Below are 14,426 nucleotides of genomic sequence, written 5' to 3' on the forward strand. Positions count from 1 at the left end.
ATGAACCGTCTGGTGTGTAGTAGAGACGCAGAGGTATGTAGTTCCTATAAAAGATCCTACATACAAATGATACTTGAAGCCTGTCGGACGCATGCTGCCCATAAATTCGATTATTTGCTCGAGGATGGTCGCTGTCGTCGGCGGACGATTGGCTCCCTTGCACGAAAAAAGGTGCCAATTGCTCAGGATAAACGAAAAACCAGAGATGGGTGGCAGGCCTGAGTTCGAAAAAGAGGGTCTGACGTCGCTATCGGAAGGGGAATGATGTACAAACGAGAGAGTAAACAAGCATGGTCGAAAATGGAGTCCATATTGCAAGGTGCGAAAGTATTCTTTGGAAGAGAAGCGATAGTGTGCTTCGGTTCGTTTTAGCGTTTTTTAGTTATAATGAGACGATGCTCGAAGGAACGTCGCCGTACCAAGTGTGCTACCGTTTGGTTGTAGTTCGGCGAGTGGGTAACTTCTTGATCTGGCGAGGACCACCGGTAGGTGGTGCCGCAGGTGCTGCACCAATAGTAAATAACGAACCTCCAGGGGCTCCACCAGAGGTAGAAGGTGTAAGAGCAATTGGTGCACTGAAGGGAGACGATGGTTGCTGTGGTTGTCCGAACCCTGCACCTCCAAATCCCCCTGAGGATTGGGGAAGACTCAGGTTTGCCCCTCCAGCAGGAGATGCAGGTTGCGATCCAAAGCTGAAAGGGGCATTCGTTGCGGGGGCAGCCGCAGGAGCACCAAAGGCGAATGGGGATGGCTGGTTAAAAGTAGACGGACTGCTTGGAGCCGATGCCGTGCTAGGTTGTCCAAAGGGATTGGTCGAAGTGGGGGCACCAAAGGCAAATGCCTGATTAGGCGTTGCTGCTGCAGGGGATGTTGCTGCACCAAAACTAAAACCACCACCAGATGTGGGCCGTTGATCTTCTGCGGGTTTTGGTTGCCCAAAACTGAAAGAAGTGTTTATAGGAGGTGCCGCAGTTTGTCCAAAGCCATTGAATCCTTTAGGTTCTTCTGGTTTACTGTCTTTTACTCCAAACGGATTCGAGGATTGGCCTGACGAAGTCGACCCAAACCCACCGAAAGGAGTAGAAGCAGGAGTAGTAGATGTTGCATTTTGAATGCCACTGAACAACGGACCACCAAGAGTAGAAGAGCCGCTTGTACCGAAAGAAAATGCGCCATTCAAAGTTGCTGCGGTTTTATTGCCATTTACCTGCTGCAAATCTCTCGTAGGACTCTCTTCCATTCTAAACTCTGCATCATTATTCTTGGGAGGTGTGACAGGGCGCGCCGTGGGGGCCGAACTGCTAGGCTGGCCAAACATGAACAACGGTTTATTAGAAACATCTGCAGAAGTGCTACCTCCACCACTGAAGCTGAAGCTAATGGGCTGGGCAGGTGTCGCAACTGGTGCTGCAGGTGTTGCAGAGGTCGCAGACTGACCGAAAGAAAATAGTGAAGCAGGTTTGGTCTCAGTGGTTGTGGTGGCTGGTACCCCGAACGAAAAAGATGCTGGCTTCGCCTCAGTAGGTTTCTCCTGGGCTGTTGAGGGTCCAAACGAGAAAGGTGTCGACTTCACCTCCGCCGGTTTCTCTTGTGCAATTGGCTGTCCAAATGAAAAAGGTGTTGACTTAACCTCAGACTTTTCCGGTACAGCTGGTTGTCCAAAGGAAAATGGCGTCGATTTTGCCTCCGCCGGTTTTTCCTGTGCACCTACTTGTCCGAATGCGAACCCAGTAGAATTATCGCCACCAAATAGAGCTTTAGGTGCTTGAACTTCGGGTTTGGGATCCACGGCCGTTCCAAAAATTGAAGGCTGGGGAGGAGGGGTAGGAGCCACTGTTGGCGTCGAAACTACAGGTGCCCCAAAGTTAAATGGAGTAGAAGTAGACTGTGCTGGTGCAGCACTGGGAAATTTGGGCTGCTCTCCAAAGGTGCCAGTAGAAGCAGCTTTGGGCGTCTCTCCAAACAGCGAAGGCGTAGTCGATGTACCAAACAGAGGCTTGGGTGTAGACGACTCTGCTTGAGGCTTGGATTCAGAAGGCGCTCCTAGTGTGAATGCCGATTTGAGAGGCTCAGGGGGCGGATTCGAGCCAAACGGAGATGGTGTAGCAGTTGATTTTGGAGCATCAGATTTGGCAAAAGAAAACGGTAAACTGGTTGTTGAATCTGTGGTTGCCTTTGGTAATGTTGGGAATACGGAGGTGGATGCTCCAAAGATAGACGTCGAGCCGGGTTTAACCGGTTCGACGTCGGAGCGCTTCCCGAAGCCATCAAACAGATTACTTTTGGGCTCGTCGGCCTTTTTCTTGTCCCCATCCCAGAATGGATTCTCAGCATCTTTCACAGGTTCGCTTTTGTTCGAAGGGCCTGGAGTGAATGAAAACAAACCGGAAGGTGGTGTACTGGGGGTAAAGCTGAGGTTCGGGATAGGCGTGGGCGGAGGTGTCTCTTTTGCCTTGGCTAAAACTGAAGAACTAGCGAAGAAATTGGGAATGCCACTGGCGGTGACTGGCACTGGTGGGAGGGCAGGCTTCACCACATCTGGTTTAGGGTTGGATACAGGAGGAGGGGTAGGTCCTGTTTGAACCTCTGTTTGCGCGCTGGCAGCTGGCGGCGGTGGTGCGGTCGATGGTTTGGAAAATGAGAAAGGCAAAGACGTAATTGGGGGTTCTTTGGCGCTTTCCAGACCTTCCGTTGGGATTGAGGACGCCTAAGAAGTAGCAATTGAATAATTGAAATAATGAATGAAAAATAGTACATACCGGCTTAATAAAAGAGAATCCAGCTGGTATGTCGAAAACAGGGACTTTCTTAGCAGCTTCTTCAAGCATTTGACGATCTTTCTGATTGTCATCGTCATTGCCATCATCTGCTTCCTCGTCATACACTGCCGAGAACCTAGTTTTCGACGGTCGCTGGATGTGGTTGCGAGACGTTTTGGCACGGCCGACACGAAGAGAAGAGCCTGAATTGCCTGAAGTAGCAGCAGTGGAGAACCAGTCAGAATCTTTCGGAACTGGAGGCACATTAACAGGGACAGAGGGCGAAGGAGAGGGATGGCGTGCACGGGGAATGGATTCATCTTCGCCCCCTTCGTTCTGATTATTGTCTTCTTCTTCCTCCTGTTTACGACGAGCAAGCAACTTCTTCATTCCACCCTCACCAGCATATGGCTTTGTCTCATTAACCAGTGGACTTTTCCCAGTTCCGCTTATTCTTCTGCCACTGCGGTCCCTATCATCTTGCATAAGAACGAGAGTTCCCGAACGGCGAGACTTGAACATTTCTGGGGTCCTAGTAGCAGCTACCGAAGCTGGTATTTTCGATGAACGCAGTCGAGTGGGTACCAGAGGCGTTTTGTAAAGATCGAGCCTTTGAAGCACACGTTCTGCTGGGGCTGGTAATGTTGGCAGGGGTATGAAATTTAATCGAGCGAGAACATACCATCCTTATCCTCCTCATCTTCAGGAACAGTCGAAGAGATATGTAACGCGCTATGCTGATGACGAGTGGGAGATTTAGTCTGATGACAGTAAATATTAGAAGGGTAATTGACAACTATATATATATAAACGAACCGCGCGGGCGGACTCTACGATGGTACCCAAGGTTGGGCCAGGTGATGGTTCGTGCGACGCCGATGACGGAGGACGGAGAAATGTGGGATTCGACACGAGGTTATTGAGAGGTGGAGGCTCTGAGATATAGCGCGGGGGAGGTTGTTGAGGCTGAGGTGTCAGAGATGCACGCATCCGGAAAGAAGGCCGGGGAGAAGGAGGCCGCGAGTTCCTATCTACAAGCATATCCATATCATCGAGAGGGTCCTGAGCAAAATTAAAGGCAGCGTCGCGGCGAGGAGGGTCTATGGACATTGTACGAGCAATAGCACCTGGGCGACGAGGGGAAAGGGTGGCACGGGAAGAAGGTAGAACCGCTGACGCGGCGCGAGGAACGACAGAGGATCTACGAGCAGGAGGCTGGGCCTGAGGGGGACTGTGTAACCGCAAACGCTTCGAGCGATGGGAAAGGGTGTCCTCATCGTTGGCGGGCGGGCTGACCGAGGGATCCGCTCGTCGACGTTTCCCCCAGCTGTCCGGCGCATCGTCCTCATCTTGAGTGGAAAACCAATTGAGAGGAGCGGTTACGATGTGCTTGATGGTGCCTAAAAAAGACGAGTCATGACGAACCAGTCGATTGGGACGTCGAGCCCCATATTCTTCACTGCTCGACGACGACGCCATCGACGTCGGAGACAAAACAGGAGTCACCGTCACACCGCAAACTCACCGCCAATATCGTCACAAGTTTGTCACTGTAACACCGTCACCCCTTTTGCTCTCATTATAATGTTGAGACTCCTGCCCCTGGGCAGATCCTATACCACTGCGGCAGCGGCAGTCGCTCCTAAGAAAGAGGCATGGCTCTATCTTGATTCTGTCTTTCCAGTACAACTAGCCCTCTGGGAGTAAGTTCGTGGAAATTCGTCCCTGAGGCTGCTTGTTCTCAATCGCTATCATTAGCTTCCGTCATTACATCGGCATTCTACGTGAAGACAACCTTCTGAGTACGCTCGAATCCCGACTTGAAGGACTTTCTTCAGTGCACGGCTTCAAGCCACTTGAAATTCAGCCGCACCGCAAGGATGGTGGAGTTTTTGTCCGTTTTTCGTACTCTCCGTCCAATCTGGAAGAGGGAAAGGAATGGTCTGCACTCCAGGCAGCGCTGTCAAAGGAAGTTGAAAAGCAGGGTGGTCTTCCATCATGGTCGGGTGTGCGTTCTGGGACACTATGGGTAGTGAGGGGTTCTCCTTGGAAAGAGGTGCGTTTGTCAAATGTCGCCGTCTTTCTTACGTCATAATGTCGGACAGGATATGAATCGCTTCGCTTCCCCTCTGCTCAGAGTTGCGTTCGATGGACCTGATATACAGGAGCAATCTCTCTATGAACTATGCCGCGTAAGTGTTTCGAAAGTCCAGGAAACCATACGCTAATCCTCATTAGCCTTTTGGACGGATACGCGACCTGGCTCCTCCTACCCCAGTTCCCGCAGGCACCCTCCGCTCTTCGTTGATAAGCTTCCAACACGTCCACTCAGCGACTATCGCTCGCAATGTACTCCACGGCCTGGAAGTTCCCTCTACATCTGGGTCTGCTCCATCTAAAACGCGCATTCGCGCTCAGTATGACACTCCCGTCAAAGCTCACGACATTCGGAATTGGATGTCAAGCCACCCAAAAATCATGTTGCCCATCATCATTTTCCTTCTTGGTACCCTGACTTATACCGTCTGTGGTCTTTGTCCCTTTGAATTACCTGTGATGACGAGCCTCCTATAGATATTTGATCCCATTCGCTCTGTGATGGTAAAGGCTAAGATGCTTAATTGGTTTGACTACCGAAGTACGTTTTGTGAATCACAAACGAACTTTGCCTCACACCCCACCCCAGAATTCAGACTTTATGAATGGCTACGCGTTAATACCGTAGACCGCCTGTCTACTCGCAATGAAACCGTTACAAAACTAGAGGAAGAGGTGTGGAAAGAACGCAAAGAAGCTGAGAGCGCGCTCAAGGGATATCTCTCGGACATGCCCAGTGAGTGAAGTCACTTTGTAATGACGACATACTTATTCCCCAAAAAAGCAACTATCGCCTTCGTGCATGGACCTGCAGGGAGCGGCAAAATCACGATGCTTAATTCCGTACTGAAACAATCTAGGAGGACAGCGCTCATCATCGACTGTCGTGAGCTTAATAACTCCCCATCTGACTCGTCCCTTGTCGATGATCTGGCTAAACAAACCGGTTATTGGCCGGTTTTCAACTTTGTCAATTCTATGGGCAATCTTATAGATCTCGCCAGTGTAGGTCTCATGGGACAGAAAGGCGAGTGCAATTCCGTGTTATGCCTTCGAAAAAACAATAAACATGCCATCAGCTGGTATCAGTAGCTCCCTTCCTGAACAACTCAAGCAAATTCTGGGCGTAGTTACAGTTGCCCTTCGTTCCGTATCATCCGTGCATCGGGCCTCTATTCAGCGCCAGATACAAGATAGAGAAGCTGAAGAAGCGCGTCGCATCCAAGATGCGCGCAAACGTCATGCTATCATGTCAGGAACCTGGCATGACGGTCGTCTGGATTGTATAGCAGGTAATGGAGTCATGAGTGAGCTTGGCATCGGCGATGAACTGTTCAGCGAAGATATGGAGATTACTTTATCTTCTGATGAATTCAAAAATATTTCCGAAGAGCAAGACAACACACAAAGGAAGAAAAAGGCTCTGGAAGACGTTGAAGCTATCAAAGCACTCCCAATTGTGGTCATTCGCAATTTTGCAGCGAGCAGCTCCAGCAAAGAGGAGGTTTTGGATGTATTGTCTCAGTGGGGAGCCTCACTGACCGAAAACCACGTGCGAAACATCTTTCTACCCATTAAATTTATTCTTATTTCTTTCATAGATTGCCCACGTTGTAGTCCTCAGTGATAACCGTGAAAACTCAAAAAGGCTAGCTAAAGGTAATATCTTGCTCTTTATGCTTCACAAATTTGACCAAAGATGAGCAGCATTGCCCACTAAGCCTCTCAGTTCCATCGCTCTTTCCGATGCAGACCCAAAAAGCTCTCTGTCCTTTGTAAAGCAGAAACTCAGTGATGCTGGAGTGGATATTGGAATATCTACACAAGAGACACACTTGGTCGAACGTCTGGGCGGCCGTGCGAGTGACCTTGAAAGCGTAAGAATATGAAAGATTATTCAGTTTAAATTACTGACTATTGTTTTTGTAGCTAATTCACAAAGTCCGGAGTGGAATGACGGTGGAGGAGGCGATTGACGATATAATCAGTCGTGGTGTAGCTGAAACACGAAAGAATGCCTTTGGGGAGGATGCAGAAGATGCAAAAAATCTACCCTGGACGCGCTATCAGGCTTGGAAGGTGCTTAAGACACTTTCGACGAAGCCTGAGACGGGATATTACGACATTCTAGTTGACTTCCCATTCAAGGGAGACGAGAATGCTCTGCGAAGCATGGAGCATGCTGAATTGATTTCAATATCCACAAAAGACGGTATGTGGACAAGGCATTGAGATAGTACACCCTACTGATTGTGTATGGACAATAAACAGGACGACCAAGTACAATACGACCTGGCAAACCGGTATTCCGATATGTGTTTGAACGCGTTGTCAATGGTAATTTTTCACATGAAAGCATGCTAGTCAAGGGTGTCACTGATGACATAACTAGACAAAGTATTCCGAGCCACCCAAGAACTCGCGTACAACGAAAAACAAATCTTAGATACAGAAGCGAAGATCCAAGGTTACGAGCAGGAATTGTCCCTACTCATAGACACTATGGAAAAGGAAAACAGGTTAGAATGGTTTATGCGACCCAGCCGATGTAGAGAGCGGACCCGTGTGGTTGGCCAAAAATTATACAGCGCGACGCGCAAGGTGGAGGAACTGGAGCATAAAAACGTGGAATTAAAGAAGATACTTAGCCAGGTGATATGACGTCACGCGTAATGTACAATATACTATATATACCACCGCATTCCTTCCTCCATGCTTCATCTCACCATGGAATCAGTTAAAGGCACATTATCTGACATCGCTCAAGAGTATGCCGTTATCTCAAAGGATGCGTTACTCTCAAACGCTTGGTCATACCCTCTTCTTGGAATCCCCTATCTTGCATCCCATCCAGCGCTGTACAAATCAATAGCTCCAGTGATATTTAAAGCGGTACTCACCTCAGTAGGCATAACAGCGGGCCTATTTATCTTCACATATCTTCCGCAGGTCGCATTCTGTGCTCTATTCTCGGGGCCATTTGCTTTCATCACAGCAGCCTTAATGGTTTTGTCGGAAGCCTATGTCTTGGTTTCGGTGGTCTCCAAAGCTTTTTTTTTGAATACTGCTCAGGACCGCATATGTACGCTATCCTTATTCAGCTTACCCAGCATTTATATTTGTTCTAAACACCTGGACTTCATTGTAGTCGACGCCGTTCTACTGCAACAAGGTCACCAAGCCTTGGTAGAGAGCGGAAGGCAGATCCGTTCTAGTTCAACAGGTTTTAAAGTCCTTGGGCGCTCCCTCACAAAACCTTTGGATCGGTTTTCGAAGGACGGAATTTTGAGATATGTCTTGTCTCTTCCTCTTAATTCCATTCCAGCTGTTGGGACAGTTTTGTTTCTCCTGTACAATGGTATGACAACGTAGTGCGATGTTATATTTTATAGTAACAAGTACTAACCCTTCTGATCAGGCGCTAAAACGGGGCCTGGTTTTCACGCTCGTTACTTCCAACTAAAGAAATACGACAAGGACACTCGCCATTCCTTTGTCGAATCAAGAAGAGGTGCTTACACGGCGTAGGTTTCCGTATTGATCAGGCTTGCATGTCCAGACTCATTTATGCCAATTCATTTAGGTTCGGCGCAACCGCGCTGGCACTCAACCTCGTGCCGGTCGTTGGACTCTTCTTTAACATCACGTCGACTATTGGTGCAGCTCTTTGGGCACACAATCTCGAGAAGACTGGTGCAACTGCGGAGGGCACTGGCCGAAAAGTCGACAGCGTTGGGCAATCTGCTCATGATATCCAGATGAGAGATCAATATGAAGTCAGTTTGGAAAATTAAAGTGGATAGCGTGTTCGGGGCAAGATATACAATTTTGTATAATTAGCATTTAGATCTGTGTTCATTAAACCACTTGTAGCATGCGATTGTTGTTTCAATCTGTTAAATGGTTGCGTCTGCTTCAACAACCAACTACCCTAACTTTGATCCAGCGAAACTACACGCCTGTTGTGCACAGAGAAATTTATCATTTGGACATCAAGTAAGAACGGAAATTTTCCATTGTGCTAGGAGATGATTGCACTGTCCAGCGTCATAAATTGGCCCCTATTTCAGAAGCCTATGCCACTATTTGAATGCAAAATATATGGAAATATATGGGTTGCATAATCTCACAGGTAATTCGACGACAGAACAGTGGGCTTTTATTTTTGGTATCTTACTGGACAGATTGAATCCGGTCTGAGACAGATACGGAGGGCTCTGAACAGTTGGCAGGACACCGAGTCAGCCGAAATGGCCACTGTACATCATACTGGATACCAATGCTCGACCACTCGATATTCATCCTGGACACTTGTCGTGCTGGACGTTAATGAAGAGATCACGGAGATACTTGGGGACAATGTGTGCCAAATAGCAGGGACGAGGTTAAATGATGCCAAATGGTGTAAAGGCTGTCACAGCGCACTACTCGGTGACCATCAACAGTTTGCAACTTTCAAACAGAACTATTATGACTTGTTAAATATACCCTTCTATTCTACATATCACTAATACCCTCCTTTGTCATTCACGACCATCGTTGCCTTCTTGTTGCGGCCAAATCATACATCCTGGGAACTCGCCAACCCCCCACCCCATATCGCGCCCAAGATGTCGAGATATTCTCGAATATTTCTTCGACCAAAAGATTCATGGACCATCGAATCAAGCTCCAAAATATCTACCAGCGTAGAACCAGGCAGTTCAAGTAGTCCCGGGTTCTCGTATCCACCCAGTAGCTTGCCTTCGCATGATCCAGATTCTCCTTACGCCATGTCGTCGCCCGCACCCCATCCATATACGCTCGGCGCTGCGATACGCTCTCCCATTGAGACATCAAGTAGAGAGGGTACAAATACCACAAATCACGATCAAGCACCTACCAACACCAGTGATTACCACAACATTACCGAAAAACCTCCAGAAAGTCCTGGCATGGGTGTTCAATACCCGCGAAACGAGATTCCCATATCCTCCAACGATTCCCGTTCGCCACCACGACCTCTACACCTACGTCCAGCGATCCTTCTTTTTATTTTCCTTCCAGTGCCGCCGCTATTATCTTTAATTTATATGATTATCGGCCATGCTATCCTTCGAGCTTCCAAATCATCACCGGACTCCATATTTCAATCTCCCCTTTTATCTTCCATAGAGGCAGGTGCTACAGGCGGAGTTATCCTGTCGTTGCCTATAGCTCTTCTACTTTACATTCTGGTCATTCCTTCAAGGCCTACCACTGCTCCAGAGGATTTTTTCGACGACGATAACTCCAGTACGTTGAGACAAGCGAGGTACATCCGACGTTTGGGTTACGTTGTATCGGCTCTTCTCGTTTTGTGCATAGGTGGCCTGGCAGGCCCGCTTGGAGTAACATGCCTATCGAACGGAACATTGGACTCCTTCGTTGGCAATAAGAAACTTCTTAGCACAGGCGCCGCCGCCGCCGCCGGATTCCTTGGGGGAGTCATCATAACCTTTGGCGCGTTGACGCTATGTATCATTGGCATGGCTACATGGACAATTTCGATGCGACGCAAACATCAACGAGCATCCTAAGCGTTTGCATGACATTTATTTATTTATTCGCTTTTTTCGTTTGTTCGAACAGCCTATCTTTCACGGTCCTCACGATCTGTACTGATTTCAAAGATTTATACCGTCTTTCACGCCCGTGTAGCCTATTTCCATGTGCTCAGTCTTATATACCCTCACCACCCTACCGACCAACCATGTCTCTGATGACATTCATTTTCGTGTATTTGCTTTCCCCACTTATTACACACGCATCGGAAACTGTATACAGGCTGTTAACACGGACCATTATTGTAGGTGCAAGCTCTTAAACATGCGGGGTTGTGGTGCTACACGACCAGGCATGTATGTAGAAAGAGTGTAAATTTTGCTCATGGCATAAACATGAATGCGACGAAAAAATACAATTGATTAATAGTGAAAGACAATCCAGCGGTTATGATATTAGAGGCCAAGTGTGATAGATGTTGGGTATAAAAATGGAGTAAAGGAAAACATGCAAGTGCGTTAGTCGTTGTGAGTGTGTTCCTGGGTCATTAAGATCTATACATCCCTGTCATGAAAATTGAACTCGAAATTGAATATCGTGACCCCTGTCTAAAAGGCGCGTCCCCGTAATGTTGACTGTATACCGTATGGATTCTGAAGAAACCAATATATGATCAATGAAAAAAGCTTCATCGATTGACACTCCTACCTTATTTCGCTCCAGACTTAAAAAGCTGGTTTTGTCAGTTTGCGTTCTATTCTGTAGATGACTGCGAGCCGTCTTCATTCCCATGGTATGTATAGCGCTCAACATCAACTCTTGTTCGCGCCGATACCTTCTTTGAGACTCCTGCATCATCCGCTACAGCAAAGGGCTCACACGTTAGTTGTAATTCAAATACCAGACAACTCAGTAGACATACTTGTTGGCGTGCAAGATCGTCTTCCAGAATCTTGATTTGAGAACGGAAACTGGCTTCGGCTTCTTCGAATGTCCCTTTCTGTAATTTGATACACATTGATAAGGAGAGACATGTCATATAGAAATTATAAATACCGAGACAAGTGCAGCCCTTGCAGCTTCATCCTCTTTGTATCGCTTGTCTTGTTGCTTAACAAACTTTAAGAAAAGGTAAGGGACCAGCACGAATTGTGAAAGCATATCATGACTTGCCTGTCTAGCTTTGGCTAACTTTTCGCCTATATCCTTGTTAGCCAGCTTGAGGTTCAAGTTCTCCTCATGCATTGCTAGCAACTTCTGTTTGACGTCCTCTGGAATATCTTTGCCCGCCAGTGTTGCCCGGAGGTCTCTGATTTTGGATTACTTGTTTAGTTCATCTGTATGGGATACTGATATCAAATACACACCCAAAGTCGCGTTCACGCTGCAACATCTTTTCTCGCTGCCCGATGCCCTCGTTCTGCAGATTGACCTTCTCGAGGAGAAGAGCATTGACTTGCTCTAATTGCATACGATTCTTTTCGCTCAACTCTTTATTCGCCTTCTTTAGGCGCTCTAGGTCGGCTTCGAGCTCAATTTTATCCTCGTTAACAGATTCTCTGAGACTGGCGAGAATATCGAGTTGATCTTTGTTGACGAGAGTCACTGCAATTCAATTGCTCATTAGCACACATTGATAGAATAGAGTTATCGTGCATACAATCTGATTTGGTAATTGTCAGTTCACGTTCCATGGTTTCATATTTAACTTCAAGTTCAGCATGCTCCTTCCTCAGAGCTTCATATTGATCCACAGTTTCGTTTAAACGTTGTCTTAGAGCAATGGCGGCCTTAGCCCTGCAAAAGGAGAAAATGACGTTGAGCTAGAACGGATAGAACACATATGCACTAACTTACCCATCTCCGAGAGACTTCCCGCTCCGGATTTCCTCTAAGTCGCGTTGCAGAATCAATTTTTCCCGATGGGCTGTAAGATAATCGCTTTCATATCGTGCCTTCATCCGATTAGCGTCTTCCAGTAAATTTTCCAACACCAACATTTTACTAGCGTCGGCCTCATTTTTTTTGACAGCCTCCAGCTCCCGCGTCAATTTGCGAATCTGCAGCTTAAGATCTGTCATAGTCGTTCCTGTGATGGCGTCGTCCAATTCACCGCCGAGACCTTGCCCATGGGACTCGTCACCATCTACATCCTCATCAACAGCAGATCTTGGTTGTTCGTTGAGCTCCGAAGACAACACTTCCGCTACGCCCTGGTCAATGCCCGGAGATTTCAGTCCACTTCCGGTGACACCTCTGGCTCTCGATGACGAAGATAATTCAAGTTCTCGAACACGCTCTTGATAAAGCTCCAAAGCCTCTGCATCCTTCGCTCGTTCTGCAAGAGCAATCCTGAGCTTGGTCCGACTTTGCTCTAGTTCGAAATTCAAAGTATTGATTTCTTGGCTCCGGGAGGAATTTTTCGTTTCAAGGTCCAGAATTTGTGTCTTATATGATTCCATAAGAGGCTTAAAGGCTGCTACTTTACGGTACTCTTCTTCAAGAGACGCGTTTTTGTCAACGAGATCTGCATTTTGCTTCTCCAGCGCCTGATACAAATAAGTTGATGATATCAATTATTGCATACTAGGCTGATACACACCTTGACGTGTTGACGGAGATCAGCACCTTCTTGCAACTTCTTTTTGTACTTTTCCATCACATTCTCGGTCTTTTGCAGCTTATCAGCCGCGTGTCGATATCTGTGATGTGCGATTGATATCAGAACCACAAGAAAGAGATGGATTAAATACGTACTCATCGAGCTTGTCCTTCAGTTTTTCTGCTTCGTCAGCCTGAATTTGAAGTTCATCAACCTTGCGCGTCAAGTCAGTGATCAGCGTTGTGTGCTTGTCCAATTCAGATTCAGCCATCGCCAGGTTGTCTTCACTCTTCTGTCTGACAGTATTCGTATAAGTCAATCTGAATTTTCACAAGTAAAGATCTTACAGCTCCGCCCGTAACCTATCTATCTCTGTCCGCATCATAACATCCGCCTTGTCGTTGCGCCTTGTATCGGTTTCGCGCTGGAGTTGCCTTAATTGAGCCTGTGCCTCCTCTTTCTCGTGCAGAACGTCGTCGTGAGAGGTTTGCAATGCGCGATGCTCCTCTAAAAGCGTTTGATACACTTTCTCTAAGGTTTCTTTCTCTGAAAATATCTGGCTTCGTTCGGATTGAATCCTGTAATAATGATCATCTCTGGGGTTGATGGGTTAGTGAAAGTGAGTGATAAAGGAAAGCATTTGGCGAACTCAGTCATATTGGCCTCGGTAAGATCGTGTGCTCCCGGCGCGACTGCAATCTTGGCCATAACCTGTGAGGAATTATCTCAATAAACCATTGTTTGCGAAATGTTCGCCATTACGTGGAGGGCACGAACTTACCTGTTCAATGGCCTTCATCAGATGATGCTGATCCGTCTCACTCAACCCTTGGATTTTGTCAATGAAGTCTTTATTCTTTTCACACTGTACGCCAATGGCGATTGTAAGGCGACACATAGCGAGGGTTGCCGCTAGATTATTGTCTTTGGCAATAGCTTGCAGGTCAGGGACATCGAGGCTGCTAGTGGGCTTTTGTAATACATCGGCAAAGTATTGGGTCATGAGACGGTAGAGACGCTTTAACGAGCTGAAGCGCAGGACCCAGTTCTCAGATGGCTGAGCAGAAGGGCGAGAAGGCTGACGAAAGTATTCATCGTCACTATGATAAGACGTGGATTAGCGATTAAAACAGTGGATGTACGACTCTTGGTGACGCACACAAGGGAGAGAACTTCGAAGAGCGCAGCGCCGTCTGCGAGATCTGCAACAGTCGTTACTGGCCGTGCTAAGTCGAATGTGGCGAAGAAGTTGAAGAAAGCATCAACCTCCTTTCTCTGAGAGAACTCTGACATCGAGCCCCAGTGGAATACACGGCTTCGAGAATTAAGGAGTATACACTTGAAGAGGATGGTTGTGATGCCCGACTTATTCCCTTACGTAATAATGGAGGCAGTATGATCCTGTCAAACATAGTGATGCAATCCACACACTCCTTTGATCCCCG

General features: G+C 47.4%; 4 protein-coding genes across 4 annotated transcripts; 2 read left to right on the forward strand and 2 right to left on the reverse strand.

Moving 5' to 3' along the window:
• Positions 1–427: 427 nt before the first annotated feature.
• On the reverse strand, positions 428–4,238 carry JR316_0003313 (uncharacterized protein; the record flags this gene model as incomplete). Its single annotated transcript, XM_047889086.1, has 4 exons — positions 428–2,707; positions 2,760–3,394; positions 3,442–3,520; positions 3,576–4,238. The coding sequence occupies 4 exons, from the start codon at positions 4,236–4,238 to the stop codon at positions 428–430; spliced, it is 3,657 nt and encodes a 1,218-aa protein (XP_047751460.1).
• Positions 4,239–4,343: 105 nt separating this feature from the next.
• JR316_0003314 (Mitochondrial escape protein 2) lies at positions 4,344–8,650 on the forward strand (the record flags this gene model as incomplete). The annotated part of the gene is made up of 17 exons (XM_047889087.1): positions 4,344–4,462; positions 4,518–4,815; positions 4,865–4,951; positions 4,998–5,282; positions 5,334–5,397; positions 5,446–5,592; positions 5,641–5,883; positions 5,936–6,408; positions 6,458–6,515; positions 6,564–6,733; positions 6,786–7,068; positions 7,128–7,193; positions 7,249–7,508; positions 7,806–7,938; positions 8,005–8,214; positions 8,275–8,380; positions 8,440–8,650. The coding sequence occupies 17 exons, from the start codon at positions 4,344–4,346 to the stop codon at positions 8,648–8,650; spliced, it is 3,213 nt and encodes a 1,070-aa protein (XP_047751461.1).
• Positions 8,651–9,466: 816 nt separating this feature from the next.
• Positions 9,467–10,414, forward strand: JR316_0003315 (uncharacterized protein; the record flags this gene model as incomplete). Its single annotated transcript, XM_047889088.1, has 1 exon — positions 9,467–10,414. One exon carries the CDS (start codon positions 9,467–9,469, stop codon positions 10,412–10,414), a length of 948 nt encoding a protein of 315 aa, XP_047751462.1.
• A 573-nt stretch (positions 10,415–10,987) lies between these two features.
• JR316_0003316 (Protein Hook-like protein 1) lies at positions 10,988–14,274 on the reverse strand (the record flags this gene model as incomplete). The annotated part of the gene is made up of 13 exons (XM_047889089.1): positions 10,988–11,032; positions 11,088–11,240; positions 11,302–11,379; positions 11,436–11,688; positions 11,747–11,984; positions 12,040–12,176; positions 12,237–12,928; positions 12,982–13,081; positions 13,137–13,277; positions 13,329–13,559; positions 13,631–13,692; positions 13,763–14,081; positions 14,141–14,274. 13 exons carry the CDS (start codon positions 14,272–14,274, stop codon positions 10,988–10,990), a joined length of 2,583 nt encoding a protein of 860 aa, XP_047751463.1.
• Positions 14,275–14,426: the final 152 nt, after the last annotated feature.

This window comes from Psilocybe cubensis, chromosome 3 (assembly GCF_017499595.1).
Source record: "Psilocybe cubensis strain MGC-MH-2018 chromosome 3, whole genome shotgun sequence".
NCBI classification, from domain to species: domain Eukaryota; kingdom Fungi; phylum Basidiomycota; class Agaricomycetes; order Agaricales; family Agrocybaceae; genus Psilocybe; species Psilocybe cubensis.